Source organism: Bombina bombina, chromosome 4 (genome assembly GCF_027579735.1).
Source record: "Bombina bombina isolate aBomBom1 chromosome 4, aBomBom1.pri, whole genome shotgun sequence".
NCBI lineage: Eukaryota > Metazoa > Chordata > Amphibia > Anura > Bombinatoridae > Bombina > Bombina bombina.
The window spans coordinates 370829177-370848575 of NC_069502.1; the positions used below are offsets into that span (position 1 = coordinate 370829177).

A 19399-nucleotide genomic window follows, 5' to 3' on the forward strand; every position below is an offset into this window, starting at 1 on the left:
ACAACGGATGTCAGCTATAATAAAGATAGGCAGTCAACACTAGAAAATGGGAAGTGTTAGAAAAAAAAGGCTAGACAAAAAATAATTTAGTATTTAAAATTGGGATAAAGGTTCAAACCTGATTGTTAATTATTACGTTACATTGTCAGCAACACATAGTTATAATACAATTCAATTCTGCTTTTCAGGTCAATTGTATAGAATTTGGACACAAAAGATTTTTTTTTAATATGTTTCTTGTTCTTAGAAGATATATTTATAATTCTGAAAACAAGACGTGGAACAGGAAAGAGTGGTTACATTCCCCTCTCTTTGCATCTCCTGCCTGAGTAACAAAGCAACACTAATCCCTTAATGCGCTTAACACACACAGAATCTTTTCACACTTTTCATGCTTGTGCTGCAAGATTCCACACCTACCTGTGCATTAGTGTGCATTGACCCAGGAACTTGATATGTTAACTCCTTAGCTGTTTTGTGAGTTTTTGGAAGCAAAAATGGGTAGGAAAGTGATCTGTATTTGGGCTTCATTATCTGAAGAAACAAAAAAGAACAAAATTGTTGAGAATAAAAAGAAGACACAAATGTACACTAAATATGAATATAGACAGGCAGAGAAAGCTGTAATATAGTCAGAGAACGTTCTAAATGTGTATTTGTATGAAAATGCTGAAGGTTTTATTCAGATACCTTTGTGAAGTTCCAGCGTTGGATAAAGTGTCTAGCTACATCCCTAGCTGCTTTTCCGTGAACAACAGAAGAAATATCGTGCCAAGGCATTCTAGGTGTTTGGTATCTGTCAATGAAATCTAAACAGAAGTAAAAACATTCAGTTACATAATGTTCTGCTGTAATAGACAGCAATGTAAACACAGCTTGATCTAATCCCAGATTAACCTAGTCTAGGTCTCAAGTGTTAGAAAGAAAAAAAAACTGCAAAGGGCTTTAACATAGATACTTACATATATATATATATATATATATATATATATATATATATATATATATATATATATATATATATATATGTATATATATATATATATATATATATATATATATATATATATATATATATGTATATATATATATATATATATATATATATATATATATATATATATGTGTATATATATATATATATATATATATATATACACACACACACAGTATATATATATATATATACACACACAGTATATATATATGTATATATTATTGATATATAATGCATGAAACCTCTTCAGTAGCCAGGGTCGCTGCAGATACCTATTTATATTGTTTTCTTTAATTTCTCCATGACCCACTAACAGATCAGATACTCCAGATGTCGGTACTACAAAGCAGGGTAAATGATCATCTGGATAACCACCATGGTCTCATCCATAGAAATCAGCACTGTTAGCGGAGCCTGCGGACTGGAACTTAAAAATCCTGGTATAAGTGAGCAATACACAGATTCCTGCAGTCTCTTACGAATGTCTAGGTCAGTAAGAATGAAAGTAATTAAGGTAATATATCCAGCCCAAAATAAAAGACTAAGCCTATTTTGTAACCTACAGATAACTGCAAAATTGTTACAACCTCCTAATCCAGGGAACCTTATTTTATAAATTCAAACTACTTAAATGAGAATGACATTAATATTTCTCATTTCCTGGGAATAAACAGCCTTTAGAATGAATCAAATTTCATACCTATTTTACAATATATATATATTTAAAAGTGGAGATGGAATTTTATGTGGGTATGTACATAAGTTTTTGATAAACCAACTCTGTCCATATGTTGGTACACACACCTGTTCCACATTTTTCACTGTTAACTTTTTTTTTTATTACCATAAAATTTGAACCTGACATATATAGTAATTTGTGTTAATACATATGTATGAATCTAATAACAAGAGCCTAAATATTCAATGGCATAATTCAACCTTAAATCAAGTAGGAACAAGTGGCAATCAATTACAATAGCACCAATACTTTTTAAAGCGCTTAAAGGACAATAAGAAAATATCCTTGAAAAAGCTGACTAGGCAAAACGTTTCAAACATTTTTCTCTGACTAAATGACTGACATAAAACAAGGGGTGGTGCAATAAAGGACTAAGTGGACTAAACGCTGAAGTAGCTTCCTGTTGTCTCATAACACCTTAGGAAATTATTTCGTCTTCAACCCCTTTCTCTATCATTATCCTATTGTATTTGAATAAGTGTATTAAACAAGTATCAAACTGCTTTTTTAATAAGTTTTTAAAGGGACATTAATACATTTTATAAGCATTCTATTGCGGTTATTCTCTGCCTCCCTCTAATCATGGGTGCCGCCATGTTTAAATCTTGCTTTCACTGCATTCCAGTGCTGATGTGTTTACACATGTGCAGCAACTCTCCTTCAGATATCTACAGTGAAACCAATGTTCCAAAATGGTTAGAGAGGTGTATGAAATTTATTTAGCATTCCATTAAAATAAAGCTATATATATATATATATATATATAAAAAAAAAAGAATGGACCAACTTGTGCATCTTAGCACAAACGTACCCAATGTGTCAATATATAGAAATACAGTTGAAAAACAACACTGGTATAATTCCAGCCAAAGCAGAGCTTTCTATCCCCTTCTATAGTCCAGTGCCGGAGAGGCTGTTACACCATAGGCACCACTTACCATATACGCTGGTCATACAAAAGTCTTAGCATATTTTGGTCTACCTGTTCCATAACAAATCTTTTAGTTAACCTTTTAATGCCGTTATGCCGTTGTATTCCGTCACAATGGCACTGGGCTTTAAAGCCGTTATGACGGAAAACAACATCATCGCAAACGGCTGTCCTGAAGCCTACTAGGCTTGCAGGATTTGATCGCAGTCTGGAGGGCGTTCCTAGCGTCTTAGGAACGCCCCCCCCAGACCCGATCCCATAATTGAAATCTCGCAATCTTTTGCACGATCGCGTGATTTCAATTTGTCTACATCGGAACGCTGTTCCGATGTAGACTTTTTAACCCGGTCATGAAAGGATTAAATTAATTATATTACTCCCAAAAACACACTGTCATCTAAATTACCCCAAATTATTTTACAGCTATGTATCAATCTTACACTTGTGGTAGAAACATGTTATATATGTTATTAATATGAGATATAGATACATGTCATGCAGTTTTATGTATAATTTCTTTAAAAAAAATAAAAATGTCTTTTGCATTCAATATTTTCATATCTATAAAATAAGATTTCCTTAACCCCTTAGTGACCAGACCATTTTTCAATCGTCTTACCCTTGACGACCAGGGCTATTTTTAAATTTTTGTGGTGTTTGTGTTTAGCTGTAATTTTCCTCTTACTCATTTACTGTACCCACACATATACTGTTTTTCTCGCCATTAAATGGACTTTCTAAAGATACAATTTTTTTCATCATATCATAATTTACTATTTTTTTTTTTATAAAATATGATGAAAAAATAGAAAAAAAACCCCACACATTTTTTAATTTTGACTCCCAAAATCTGTTACACATCTACAACCACCAAAAAACATCCATGCTAAATAGTTTCTAAATTTTGTCCTGAGATTAGAAATACCCAATGTTTACATGTTCTTTGCTTTTATTGCAAGTTATAGGGCAATAAGTACAAGTAGCACTTTACTTTTTCCAAACCATTTTTTTTCTTCTTCAAAATGAGCCATAGTTACATTGTAACACTGATATCTGTCAGGAATCCCTGAATAACCCTTCACATGTATTTTTTTTTTAGTAGACAACCCAAAGAATCAAAGTATTGATCTAGGCCCATTTTGTTATATTTCATGCCACCATTTCACCACCAAATGCGATAAAAAAAAAAGTGTTAACTTTTTCATTAACTTTAGGTTTGTCACTGAAATTATTTACAAACAGCTTGTGCAATTATGGCACAAATGTTTGTAAATGCTTCACTTGGACCCCATTTGTTCAGAAATAGCAGACATATATGGCTTTGGCGTTGCTTTTTGGTAATTAGAAGGCCGCAAAATGCCGCTGCGTACCACACTTGTATTATGCCCAGAAGTTAAGGGGTTAATTAGGTAGCTTGGTGGGTTAATTTTAGCTTTAGTGTAGAGATAAACCTCCCACCTGACACATCCCACCCCCTGATCCCTCCCTGACCCCTCTCAAACAGCTCTCTTCCCTCTCCCTCCTCACAATTGTCACCGCCATCTTAAGTACTGGCAGAAAGTGGCTAAAAAAGGATATTGCAGGATGACTCAATATCGAGTAATCACTGCAATACCCTGAAAGCGTCTTGAAGCAATCACAATCGTTGATTGGTGGCTGCACATAGATATCTCATGTGATTGTCTCACTCATGTGCATTGCTATTTCTTCAACAAAGGATATCTGAAGCGTAAAGCAAATTAAATAGAAGTAAATTGGAATGTTGTTTAAAATGAATGATTATTTAGAATATTATTTTTAGTTCTCCATGGAAAACTCTTTAGATTCCAATATGAGATGGCTACACGGCATATGTTCACCTTTTAACAACAGGCCCAACTTACATGTTTCAAAATAAATGGTGCACATGTGCGAGAAAAGAGGGCAACTAATTCTATCATAAAAATGTGTAAAATGTGCTGCACCAAAAGGTTCATGATAAAGGCCGAAATGACTATAATAAGTTTATCAATATTGTCCTAAAAATGCCACACATCTCAGTAACCATTTTGCTCTGGTTTTGTGCACAGCACAAAAAGAAAGTTCAGTTATATTTAGAAATTATAGTTGCCCTATTTTTAATGCAAATATATGTATAATTCAAATGAAAAACTGTGTGCTGTGTAGGGACCTGAATTATTTCATATTGCACCAAAAAAGGGGCAATTAAAAAGCAAAACCTAAAATGCTTTACAACTTCTCAGTTAAAGCATTTAACCCAGTTCCGATTCTAAAAATCCCAGGAACACTCTCACACTCTTTCTTACAGTTCTGTGACAGGCGCTGTCTTTGTCCTCTTCTATGAGCAGCAAAAATCAGTGTCAAAAGGTAACAAGTAGCGGAGATATTTTTTGCAAGGTGTGAATGTGTTAACACACTAATCATAGTTTATATTGAAGGCAACAGAGGCACTAGATATTTCCATACGATCTATGCGCCAATTGCAATATAATACATTAAACAAATGCCAATTTATGCCCTTTGACGCAATCCATTTAAAAAAAATCTGAAAGCTAAGGTGTCAATGGTGTGAATTTAGCCAACTATCTTTTTGCCCAAACCCAATAAGAGGGCAGTCTGCGGAGTCTTAGACACAAGGTAATCACAGAGGTAAAAAGTATATTTATATAACCATGTTAGTTATGCAAAACTGGGAAATGGGTAATAAAGGGATTATCTGTCTTTATAAACTATAACAACAATTCTGGAGTAGACTATCCCTTTAATTGTCACAGAACACACAGCCAGGCACAAATACAGGTCTATAAATGAGAATGCATGCCTTATGGTGGTAATGTATGTTTACTTTTGTTAGAGTGATTTACCATCAAAGGGTTTGTCCAGTTGCACCCAATCTTTAAAAACAAAGTTGCAATAGTCCTTCCCATGCCAAAATCGTGTTTCACCAAGAAGTTCTCCGACACCTGTTTGTAAACTGTGAACAGATCCTCTATCTAGAAAAAGAAATGAAAACAGGATAGAATGAAACAACAAAACCTCACTTATGCTAACGTGCATCGGTTTTTTGAATAAAGAAAATACAGGTATTCATTAGTATTCTATTGATTCATTAATAATCATTAATATACAATAATATTTTTCTCATGTCCTCTATAAACCAGTCATCCAGATTAGCATTAGAATTAGAAATATTTCTCCATAAAGGGCTAGATTACAAGTGCTAATTTATTGTGCGCCCGCAAACGGGCAAATTTGCCCATTTACGGACATGCAATAAATAACCGGCCATTACAAGTGGCTGGTTATTGCTACCGCAAGCTTGCGGTAGCAAATAGTGCACTTAAAATAACCATAGATCAGATCTCTGGTTAATTTTATAAATGTCCCCCAATTGACCCCAAAATACAGTGGTGTGTAGTTTATTAAAAAATATAAATTCTAGCATTTTAATTTTTTAATGAAATAACTGCAAGAAGAAGATTATGAGGGCTGAAAGTTGGTGGTTGTGTGGGGTGTTAGAAAAAAAAAAAAGTAACTTAACATTGCGGTCTATGGGAACTGTGTGCTCCAAGTAAATATATATATGTATATGCTTATATCCATAAATATTTGTGTGTTAATAAGTGCCCATCGCTGCATGACTTACCCCGCTTCACAAATTGCCCCTATGCTGTGCTAGGTGGTTTGCAGTGCCTGACGGTATGAGAATGAGGCTCCCATTGGAGACTATGGAAGCGCACTCTTGTGTGCGCAAGGTTTCCAGGCAATGTGAGGTCGCATTCTCATTGTGCCTAACTTGAAATACCAGTGCACATTACGTGTTTGCTGGTATTACTGAGTGGAGCGCAAATATTGTATGTTTACACTACAATATCCCTTTAAACCTGCTTATTTCCTGAGCATGCAATTACAGATTCCAATTAAATGAAAACATAAGCTACCTTTATTTACCTAGGCTTATACTTTGGGTCTCAACATCTGGAATTTGTTTTCTCACATTTATGGTGGATGCATCAGAGAAAGGTCAATTATTTTTATTATCAGACTATGGATAATGCATTATAAAATTAACAAAGGCAAATTATAATATGTAGGTCACAACTTTACTTTTCTCAATTATACCACTAAGAGTACTGCCAAAGTAGTTATTTGGAATTAGTTATCAAAATCTGTTGACTAATAACCATCAGGAAAGATGATAGCAATAAACCTGGAGTCAAGTAATTAAGTTGAAGTATAACATAATTTGTTAAAAAAATGTCAAAAACAAAAAATAAAAAAAATGGACTTTGTTGCTAGCTTATTTAATTTTAAACATTTAGGGCTAGATTGGAGTGATAATTTATCGTTTGCCCGTAACATTTACCTGATAAATAACCAGCCATTACAAGTGGCTGGTTAAAGCTACTGCAAGCTCGTGGTAGCACTTTGCGCTCCGAAAATTAACCAGAAGTCAGGCCTCTAGTTAATTTTAAAAATGTCCCCCAATTGCCCCCCAAAATAAAGACTTTTGTTGCTTTTAAATATAAAAATATAACCGCACTAAGAAGTTTTAAGGGGTTACAGTGTGCAGATGTGGAGTGTTAGAAAAAAAACGGCACTGAAAAGGGTCTATGTTATACCTATAAATATATATGTAGATGCGCATATATATATATATATATATATATACATATACACACACACATATATATACACACATACACAATTATGTGTCAATATGTGTATATACAAGAGGAAAAGCAGAGCAATATCCTGATGTATAAAACGTAGCTTTTATTAAATCCAAGTAGAAAAGTTTAAAAGTCCATAATCACACCACCAATGTTAAAAACAAAGATCAGAACAGCTGTGTAGGTTAAGCTTACGCGTTTCAGCTAAAGAGCCGACATGACCCAGTGAGATAAATAGCGTAAATACATTATTGGATGTGCTCTTCAGCCTAATACATACATATGCCTATACATGTATGCCCCTTATCTGAGGTCTAGATCTCAATTAAGACTTTACCTATGTGTGTATATATATATATATATATATATTTTTTTTTTTTTTCTTCAACCATCAAGCACGAGTATATGTGGGCTCCCCTCTTGAACCTTATGTGTGTATCATAGCTATTGCAGAATAAATTATCCTTCAGTTTAAGCTACACTAGAAGGATTTCCCTGACTCAAAACTTTCTCTGAACTGATATGTGTATATAGACATAAATATATATGTATATATTCATATACGTTTAAAATGTATTGCCCATCGCTGAGCTAGCTTCTCTGCCGTGACTATCGGCATGAGAACAAGGCTCCCATTGGAGCATATGGAAGCGTGCTCTCGTGAGTGTAAAGCTTCCCTGCAATGGGAATGCATGGTAACATTCGCATTGTGCTTAACTAGTAATACCAGTGCACATTTGTCTGCGCTGGTATTACGAGTGGAGCACAAATAGCGCATTGTTGCACTCCACTCGTAGTCTGGCCCTAGGTTGTATTAAACTCTTAATGGTTAGATGTGGGGAAAAAAATATCAAACACTTGCAACTTGCTACTTAAACCAAGCAGTCAGGTATCACAGCAATTATTGTTTGTTGAGTTCATGCATAAAACACCAATATTAACATAAAAGCAGAGCAATACAATCTATAATTAACAATACAGCTAGCAAAAGCAGGAAGAATACTGAATTTAGTATGTAGTTTTATACCAAACATGAATTAACTTTCCAGGCAGAACATATATTTGCATCAAATGTTGGCAATATATTCTGTGCAAAAGTATACAAATCAAGAAAAAAGAAAGAAAAATACATTAAAAAATTAACAAAGGTAAACTCCAGTGTGCCTATGCTTGTTAACAGGTTGTAAAGGAAGCATTATTTGCTAAAAGTAAAGTCAATTTCTATCAGTGTTAAATGCAGTAATGATTACTTCAATTAAGTTTCACTTTTGGAATTGGGTTTTATTGCATCTGAGGAGTTTATTAACACAAACTTAACTCTAGATAAGAACATTAATAATTGTTCTGCAGAGATAAATTAATTAGTCACAGCAGTCATTGATCAGATAGCAAGAATATTGGTTTTATATAGGACTAAAACACTGATAAAAGGGATAAAAAGGTAAATGAAAACACTTTCACCTAGATTACTAGTTTTGCGTTAACAGGGGTGTGGTGCTAATGAGCAGTTTATGCTCACCGCTCACTTGCAGACAGCGCTGGTATTACGGGTTTTTACAAACCCGGCGTTAACCGGAAAAAAGTGAGCGAAGAGCAAAATTTAGCTCCACATCTCACCTCAATACCAGTGCTGCTTACGTTAGCGGTGAGCAGGTAAAACGTGCAAAAAAGCAGCGTTCAGCTCTTAACGCAGCCCCATTGATTCCTATGGGGAAATACATTTTATGTCTACACATAACACCCTAACATGAACTCCGAGTCTAAACACCCCTAATCTTACACTTATTAACTCCTAATCTGCCGCCCCGACATCTGCATTATATTATTAACCCCTAATCTGCCGCTCCGGACACCGCCACCACCTACATTATACTTATGAACCCCTAAATCTGCTGCCCCCAACATCGCCTACATTATATTTATTAACCCCTAATCTGCCGCCCCCAATGTCGCCGCAACCTAACTACATTTATTAACCCCTTATCTGCCGCCCACAACGTCACCACCACTATAATAAAGTCATTAACCCCTAAACCTAACCCTAACACCCCCTAACTTAAATATAATTACAATAAATCTAAATAAAATTACTACAATTACCTAATTTATTCCAATTTAAAACTAAATACTTACCTATAAAATAAACCCTGAATAGCTACAATATAACTAATAGTTACATTGTAGCTAGCTTAGGATTTATTTTTATTTTACAGGCAACTTTGTATTTATTTTAACTAGGCACAATAGTTATTAAATAGTTATTAACTATTTAATAACTTCCTAGTTAAAATAAATACAAATTTACCTGTAAAATAAAACCTAACCTACGTTACAATTACACCTAACACTACACTATAATTAAATTAATTACACCTAATCTAATCCCCCTAACAAAATAAAAAAGCCCCCTCAAAATAAAAAAGCCCTACCCTACACTAAATTACAAATAACCCTTAAAATGGCCTTTTGCGGGCATTGCCCCAAAGTAATCAGCTCTTTTACCTGTAAAAAAAAAAAAGTACAAATACCCCACCAACATTAAAACCCACCACCTACACAGCCAACCCTACTCTAAAACCCACCCAATCCCCCCTTAAAAAACTAACACTAACACCTTGAAGATCACCCTACCGTGAGATGTCTTCACCCAACCGGGCAGAAGTCTTCATCCAAGCTGGGCAGAAGAGGTCCTCCAGACGGGCAGAAGTCTTCATCCAGACGGCATCTTCTATCTTCATCCATCCGGCGTGGAGCGGTTCCATCTTCAAGACATCCGACACGGAGCATCCTCTTCATCTGGAGTCTTCTTCAACAATGACGGTTCCTTTAAGTGACGTCATCCAAGATGGCCAGCCAATCGGAATTAAGGTAGGAAAAATCCTATTGGCTGATGCAATCAGCCAATAGGACTGAAGTTCAAATCTATTGGCTGATCCAATAAGCCAATAGGATTGAGCTCGCATTCTATTGGCTGTTCCAATCAGCCAATAGAATGCAAGCTCAATCGTATTGGCTGATTGCATCAGCCAATAGGATTTTTCCTACCTTAATTCCGATTGGCTGATAGAATTCTATCCCGGCTATCTGCCCGGCTTAGATGAAGACTTCTGCCCATCTGGAGGACCACTTCTGCCCAGTTGGGTGAAGACGTCTCACGGTAGGGTGATCTTCAAGGGGTTAGTGTTAGGTTTTTTTAAGGGGGGATTGGGTGAATTTTAGAGTAGGGTTGGTTGTGTGGGTGGTGGGTTTTAATGTTGGGGGGTATTTGTACTTTTTTTTTTTACAGGTAAAAGAGCTGATTACTTTGGGGCAATGCCCTGCAAAAGGCCCTTTTAAGGGCTATTTGTAATTTAGTGTAGGGTAGGGATTTTTTTTATTTTGGGGGGCTTTTTTATTTTGTTAGGGGGATTAGATTAGGTGTAATTAGTTTAAAAATCTTGTAATTATTTTACTATTTTCTGTAATTTAGTGTTGTTTTTTTTTCGTACTTTAGATAATTTTTTTAAATTGTAATTAATTGTATTTAGTTTAGGTAATTCATTTAATTATAGTGTAGTGTTAGGTGTAATTGTAACATAGGTTAGGTTTTATTTTACAGGTAAATTTGTCTTTATTGTAAAATAAAAAACAGAATTTATGCTTACCTGACAAATTACTTTCTCTTACGGTGTATCTAGTCCACGGATTCATCCTTACTTGTGGGATATTCTCAATCCCTACAGGAAGTGGCAAAGAGAGCACACAGCAGAGCTGTCCATATAGCTCCCCTCAGACTCTGCCCCCCCAGTCATTCGACCGATGGTTAGGAGAAAAAGGAGAAACCATAGGGTGCAGTGGTGACTGTAGTTTTACTAAAATAAATTTGAACCTGACTTAATTGCCAGGGCGGGCCATGGACTGGATACACCGTAAGAGAAAGTAATTTATCAGGTAAGCATAAATTCTGTTTTCTCTTACATGGTGTATCCAGTCCACGGATTCATCCTTACTTGTGGGATACCAATACCAAAGCTTTAAGACACGGATGAAGGGAGGGAACAAGTCAGGTAACCTAAACGGAAGGCATCACTGCTTGCAAAACCTTTCTCCCAAAAATAGCCTCCGAAGAAGCAAAAGTATTGAATTTGTAAAATTTTTAGTTTTATGTAAAATTTGGCAAATGTATGCAGTGAAGACCAAGTCGCTGCCTTACAAATCTGTTCAACAGAAGCCTCATTCTTGAAAGCCCATGTGGAAGCCACAGCTCTAGTGGAATGAGCTGTCCAGCAGTCTCATAAGCCAATCGGATGATGCTTTTCAGCCAGAAGGAAAGAGAGGTAGCAGTCGCTTTCTGACCTCTCCTCTTACCAGAATAGACAACAAACAAGGATGATGTTTGTCTGAAATCTTTAGTTGCCTTTAAATAGAATTTTAAAGCACGAACCACATCAAGATTGTGTAACAGTCGTTCCTTCTTAGAAACTGGATTAGGGCACAGAGAAGGAACAATAATTTCCTGGTTAATATTCTTATTAGAAACCACTTTTGGAAGGAAACTAGGTTTGGTACGCAAAACAACCTTATCTGCATGGAACACCAGATAGGGTGAATTACACTGCAAAGCAGACAATTCAGAAACTCTTCGAGCAGAAGAAATAGCTACCAAAAACAGAACTTTCCAAGATAACAACTTAATATCTATGGAATGCAAAGGTTCAAACGGAACCCCTTGAAGAACTGAAAGAACTAAATTTAGACTCCATGGAGGAGCAACAGGTTTGTAGACAGGCTTGATTCTAACTAGGGCCTGTGCAAACGCCTGAACGTCTGGTACAGCTGCCAGACGCTTGTGTAACAGGATAGACAGAGCAGATATCTGTCCCTTTAAGGAACTAGCTGACAAACCTTTCTCCAATCCTTCTTGGAGAAAAGACAATATCCTAGGAATCCTAACCTTACTCCACGAGTAACCATTGGATTCGCACCAACAAAGATATTTCCGCCATATCTTATGGTAAAGTTTTCCTGGTGACAGGCTTTCTAGCCTGTATCTATAACTGATTCAGAGAACCCACGCTTAGCTAGAATTAAGCGTTCAATCTCCAAGCAGTCAGTTGCAGAGAAACTAGATTTGGATTCTTGAATGGACCTTGAATTAGAAGATCCTGCCTCGATGGCAGTTTCCATGGTGGAGCCGATGACATGTCCACTAGGTCTGCATACCAAGTCCTGCGTGGCCACGCAGGCGCTATCAGAATTACCAAAGCCTTCTCCTGTTTGATTCTGGCTACTAGCCGAGGGAGAAGAGGAAACGGTGGAAAGACATAAGCTAGACTGAATGACCAAGGCGCTACTAAAGCATCTATCAATGCCGCCTTGGGATCCCTGGATCTGGATCCATAAAGGGGAAGTTTGGTGTTCTGACGGGATGCCATCAGATCCAATTCTGGAATGCCCCATAGCTGGGTCAGCTGAGCAAAAACCTCCGGGTGGAGTTCCCACTCCCCCGGATGGAAAGTCTGACAACTCTGAAAATCCGCCTCCCAGATGTCTACTCCTGGGATGTGAATTGCATATAGATGGCAGGAGTGATCCTCCGCCCATTTGATGATCTTGGTTACTTCCTTCATCGCTAGGGAACTCTTTGTTCCTCCCTGATGATTGATGTACGCTACAGTCGTGATGTTGTCCGACTGAAATCTGATGAATTTGGCCTCCGCTAGTTGAGGCCATGCCTGGAGCGTATTGAATATCGCTCTCAGTTCCAAAATGTTTATCGGGAGAAGAGATACTTCCCGAGACCATAGACCCTGAGCTTTCAGGGAGTCCCAGACCGCACCCCAGCCTAACAGACTGGCATCGGTCGTGACAATGATCCACTCCGGTCTGCGGAAACTCATTCCCTGAGACAGGTGATCCTGAGACAACCACCAGAGAAGAGAGTCTCTGGTTTTCTGGTCCATTTGTATTTGAGGAGACAAATCTGCATAATCCCCATTCCACTGTTTGAGCATGCACAGTTGCAGTGGTCTTAGATGAATTCGGGCAAAAGGGACTACGTCCATTGCCGCAACCATTAAACCGATTACCTCCATGCACTGAGCCACAGAAGGCTGAGGAATGGAATGAAGAACTCGGCAAGTATTTAAAAGTTTTGACTTCCTGACCTCTGTCAGAAAGATTTTCATTTCTACCAAGTCTATTAGTGTTCCCAGGAAGGGAACCTTTGTGAGCGGGGACAGAGAACTTTTTTCGACGTTCACCTTCCACCCGTGAGACCTTAGAAAGGCCAGAACAATGTCCGTATGAGCCTTGGCTCTGTGGAAAGACGACACCTGAATTTAGATGTCGTCTAGGTAAGGTGCTACTGCAATGCCCCGCGGTCTTAGAATCGCTAGAAGGGACCCCAGCACCTTTGTGAAAATTCTGGGAGCGGTGGCCAACCCGAAAGGAAGGGCCACGAACTGGTAATGCGTGTCCAGAAAGGCGAACCTTAGGAACTGATGATGATCTTTGTGGATAGGAATATGTAGGTACGCATCCTTTCGATCCACGGTAGTCATATATTGACCTTCCTGGATCATCGGCAAGATTGTCCGATGGAACTCTGAGGAATTTGTTTAGAATTTTTGGATCCAGAATTGGCCTGAAAGTTCCCTCCTTTTTGGGAACTACAAACAGGTTTGAGTAAAATCCCAGTCCTTGTTCTGCAATTGGAACTGGGTGTATCACTCCCATTTTTAGAAGATCTTCTACACAGCGTAAGAACGCCTGTTTCTTTGTCTGGTCTGAAGACAAACGAGAAACGTGGAACCTTCCCCTTGGGGGAGAGTCCTTGAATTTTAGAAGATACCCCTGAGCCACAATTTCTAATGCCCAGGGATCTGGAACATCTCTTGCCCAAGCCTGAGCAAAGAGAGAAAGTCTGCCCCCTACTAGATCCGGTCCCGGATCGGGGGCTACCCCTTCATGCTGTCTTGGTAGCAGGCGCAGGCTTCTTGGCCTGTTTACCCTTATTCCAGCCCTGCAAGGGTTTCCAGGTTGCTTTGGGCTGTGAAGCGTTACCCTCTTGCTCTGCGGAAATTAGCCTTGTTTTTGGCCTTAAGCGGTCTATCCTGCGGGAGGGCATGGCTCTCCCCCCCCAGTAATATCTGCGATAATTTCCTTGAAAGGAATATTTAGTAATTTTGTTTTGGACGACACGTCAGCCGACCATGATTTGAGCCAAATCGCTCTCCGTGCCATAATGGCAAAACCAGAATTTTTCACTGCTAACTTAGCTAATTGTAAAGCGGCATCTGTGATAAAACAATTAGCCAGCTTTAGAGCATGAATTCTATCCATGACTTCGTCATATGAAATCTCCCTCTGGAGCGACTCCTCCAGCGCCTCAAACCAAAAAGCCGCTGCAGCAGTTACAGGAATAATGCAGGCAATTGGCTGAAGAAGGAAACCTTGCTGAACAAACATTTTCTTCAGCAAACCTTCCAATTTTTTATCCATAGGGTCTTTAAAAGCACAACTGTCTTCTATTGGTATAGTTGTACGCTTAGCAAGTGTTGAAACTGCTCCCTCTACCTTAGGGACCGTCTGCCACGCGTCCCGCCTGGGGTCATTTATGGGGAACATTTTCTTAAAGATAGGAGGGGGAACAAAAGGTACACCTGGTCTTTCCCACTCCCTATGAAATGAGGATAATCCAGCACCGGCTTCAAACCCCAAGATAGAGGGTACTCCTTTGGAGTGACTGCCACACTGCCAGCAATAGAGTATGAAAAAGAAAAATAAGGGTAACTCCTCTTGTAAAAATCCCAAAATATTTTTATTAGACAGGATCAGACACAGAACACCACAACGTTTCGGGGTCAGTACCCCTTAGTCATGTGATAACAAACATACACACCACACCTGTTTAAATAGGCTGGGCCAGGTAATTGTTTCATCATATTAACTCTTTCAATTCTTTGTAATAACAATGGCCCATTAGTATTAATGCTATACTGACCCCTACTGGTCAAGGGTGGCGTGACATGCAAAATTAAAATAAACTTGAAATATAAGGAAGCCTCAAGAAAATATTTACACGTTTACATTATTCAATTAAACTAATGTACAGACATAAAAGAAATTGCAACATGTTATAAAATGTATGTTTCACATTATATTTCATTCTGCAAAGCTGGAGAAGATCAATAACTTCCAAAATCAAAATTGGATTGAATCAAATAACAAAAAGGGGACTGTCCCTTTTATTTTTTAAAGGTAGAAACACTATCTCAAATCAAAAAGATGTCTATATAAAAAGAGGAACAGAGAGTAATAACTCATTGAACCTCAAAAGGACTGTCCCTTTAAATTGCTAAAAAAGAAAACTGACAGAAATAGCCTTCTTCATTATGACAGTGCTCATCCATTACCCCTTTTAAAATCACTTCCACATAGCCAAATGCTTTGTGTCAAAAGGATTGTAGATGATCCTGATAAATCCATAATTAGACTATCTGAGATGGGGGATAAATTTATTCAAAGAGGCTATCCCACGAAATTGGTACATGACACTATACAGACAGTGGCTGCAATTGATAGAGACACGCTATTTAAAACCAAACCTCATCATGATAAGGAAAAGAGATTGTTTTTTGTCTCTAGCTATTGCAGACAAAGTCAGCAAATCACTCGAATAATTCACAAACACTGGTCAATTCTACAAAACTGTATACCCAAGGTTGAGGAGTTCTGCCATTGCCCAATGCCAGCATACAAACGGAATAAAAATCTGAAAGATTCACTTGTTAAAGCTGATGTGGGCTCTGGCAGATCACCCCAACAAGGTTACATCACTAAAAAGAATTTGGGCTGTTTTCCCTGTTTGAGCTGTATTAACTGTAGCTCCATAATCAAAAGTCCACATTTTGTACATCCTCAAACCGGGTATAAATTCAAATTCAAGGATTATTATACCTGCAATACTAACTTTGTAATCTATCTGATAAAGTGTCCGTGTGGGCGCGCCTATGTGGGCGAGTCCACTAGACGGGTAGGGGACCGTATCACGGAGCATAAAAGTAATATCAGGTGCAAGGTATTAACTGCCCCAGTAGCATATCACTTTTTACAAGCTGGGCATCATGTGAGCCAACTTCGCTTCCAAGTTATCGACCACGTTAAGACTCCAAGACGGGGCGGTAACAGGTCTCTGTTACTGAAACAACGGGAATCCTATTGGATTTTTAAGTTGGATACCTTGGAACTGAAGGGAATGAACCGTGAAATACATCCTCTTTACATGGATGTATAGGATGTATAGCATGTATATTTATATGCCAAAAACTCTTCATCTTGAGGTTCAATGAGTTTTCACTCTCTGCTCCTCTCTATATATAGACATCCTTTTATTTAAGATAGAGCCATTTTTAGCAATTTAAAGGGACAGTCCTTTTGAGGTTCAATGAGTTATTACTCTCTGTTCCTCTTTATATATAGACATCTTTTTGATTTGAGATAGTGTTTCTACCTTTAAAAAATAAAAGGGACAGTCCCCTTTTTGTTATTTGATTCAATTTGATTTTGGAAGTTATTGATCTTCTCCAGCTTTGCAGAATGAAATATAATGTGAAACATACATTTTATAACATGTTGCAATTTCTTTTATGTCTGTACATTAGTTTAATTGAATAATGTAAACGTGTAAATATTTTCTTGAGGCTTCCTTATATTTCAAGTTTATTTTAATTTTGCATGTCACGCCACCCTTGACCAGTAGGGGTCAGTATAGCATTAATACTAATGGGCCATTGTTATTACAAAGAATTGAAAGAGTTAATATGATGAAACAATTACCTGGCCCAGCCTATTTAAACAGATGTGGTGTGTATGTTTGTTATCACATGACTAAGGGGTACTGACCCCGAAACGTTGTGGTGTTCTGTGTCTGATCCTGTCTAATAAAAATATTTTGGGATTTTTACAAGAGGAGTTACCCTTATTTTTCTTTTTCATACTCTATTGCTGGGAGTGTGGCAGTCACTCCAAAGGAGTACCCTCTATCTTGGGGTTTGAAGCCGGTGCTGGATTATCCTCATTTCATATATTATTTTCTCTGCCTAGTCCGTGCACTGCAATACCCTACAATGTCTACGAAAGATGACACTACAGGCTCTCAGACTTTTGTATATTCTGATTTGGAGGCCTCAAGAATCACTACCCTAGTACGTGGGTCACGAAATTTTCTGCATACAGCACCTGCTGATGCAGCAGGCAATCAACATGAAAAACTTTCTAAACGCCTGTTAGCTTATGACCTCCATGCTGTAACTCTCGCTGAATATTTCAGAGTGAAGCGCATCCCACGGGGATTGCGCATGAATACACGTCCCACTTTGCTTAAGGACAACTCTGAGTATTGCCGCAAATTTGAACTCATTCTTAATAAGTGCTCTTTTGATATCATTGTTCTCACAGTGGAGTACTTACAGTTAGAGATTGAGACAATCAAGGATAACATCTCGAAACTGGAGGATGAATTGAGACAGACAACTCCATCTGATAGCTTTGACAAATTGATGTCTGACAGTCGCAATTTACTTGCTGAGATGAGGAAGAGCATTGAGGAACGGAAACGATTGAAATTCCAGCGTGATGAGCAGGATTACTCATCCAATAGAGTATACCGGTGGATCTATGACCCTCAGGGTAAGACGCGACGCATCACTTCCGGTTCACGCAGACGGCAACAGAATCAACCAGGCGGAATGAGCAATAGTGGCTCAGACTCGTCGGATTTCACCATGAGCGAGAGCGAGGACATTCCAGGAAACGTGGGGGCCGTAAGCACAGGCGGTGCTCAAAACAAGAAAACGAAGCAGGCGACAAAGGCTCAAGCGGTAAGAATTACGAGGGCTCGCAAGACATAGTGATTAACTGTTCTAATTACAACTTGGACACTAATGAAGCAGCAATATTACAGAGGGGTTTGTCTTTTTGTCCTTCAAGTGACTGTAATGTCTTTGAAACCTATAAGGACATTTTTCGTTTCTTTAGAAACATTAGGTTAAAGTATTGGCATACTAAACCCCAGGGGGTATATTCTGGACTGGGGGGAGAGAAATTGAATGCCACTTTTGTATCTAATGATGTTGCAACTCCTGTCACTGCTCATAATACTGTTAATCCTGTATTTAATCATTCACTTAAAATAGGTGATTTGGGCTTGAGAAATAAAAGTGTGTTTTATTCACAGCACACTCATCATGGCATAGAAACGTTTGAGCAATTGGTTTTGTCAGATTTGAATAAATTGCAGCAACATATGCATAAACAGAAATTAAAGGGACATGTACAGAAGGGTAATTTTACTAAAAGAGATTATCAAGCTTTGAACAGCCTTAGGAAGAACAACAACATCATTTTGAAGCCGGCTGATAAGGGCGGTGCTACCGTTGTTCTTAATAAGTCTGATTATAAGCAGGAAATTCACCGTCAGCTCAGTGATCAGTCTGTATATAGTACTATCTCATACAACCCTGTTTTTAAATTAAAACAAGAGATAAAGATGGTGATTGACACTGCCCTGAGGTTGAATATCATTGATAAAAAAACTAATCAGTTTTTACAGGTAAAGGACCCTGTCACTCCTGTGATGTATATCCTCCCCAAGATCCATAAGTCCATGACTGCTCCACCTGGTCGCCCCATTGTGGCAGGTACCAATTCAATTTTTTCTAATATAGCTATTTATCTTGATAAAATTTTGAGACCAATGGTGGAGCAGTCATGCACTTTTTTAAAGGACACCAATGACTTTCTGGCTAAAATTCATGATCTCACATTACCCACAGACAAGGCGATACTCTTCAGCCTTGACGTCACCAGCCTTTATACATCTATATCACATGCTGGTGGGGTCGGAGCTGTAAGCAGTGCCTTACACTCAAGTGGTCTATATTCTATCCCTGAGATTTTTTTCATTCTGCAATTGCTGGAGATTATCTTGTACAACAACTACTTCCTATTTGAGGATCAGTTTTACATGCAACAACAGGGTACAGCCATGGGCTCCAACGTCGCCCCCAATTATGCCA

The 19399-nt window shown here is 38.0% G+C and overlaps 1 protein-coding gene across 2 annotated transcripts in view; it reads right to left on the reverse strand.

Annotated features, from left to right (window-relative positions):
* Positions 1–19399, reverse strand: part of PLD1 (phospholipase D1) — a 505989-nt gene that overhangs the window by 110145 nt on the left and 376445 nt on the right. For both annotated transcript variants that reach the window (XM_053710137.1, XM_053710138.1), the window contains exons 16-18: positions 5532–5660; positions 691–809; positions 421–534 (exon numbers count right to left, since the gene is read on the reverse strand). In XM_053710137.1, coding sequence (XP_053566112.1) covers positions 421–534; positions 691–809; positions 5532–5660 — 362 coding nt within the window. The remainder of the gene's footprint in view (positions 1–420; positions 535–690; positions 810–5531; positions 5661–19399) is intronic.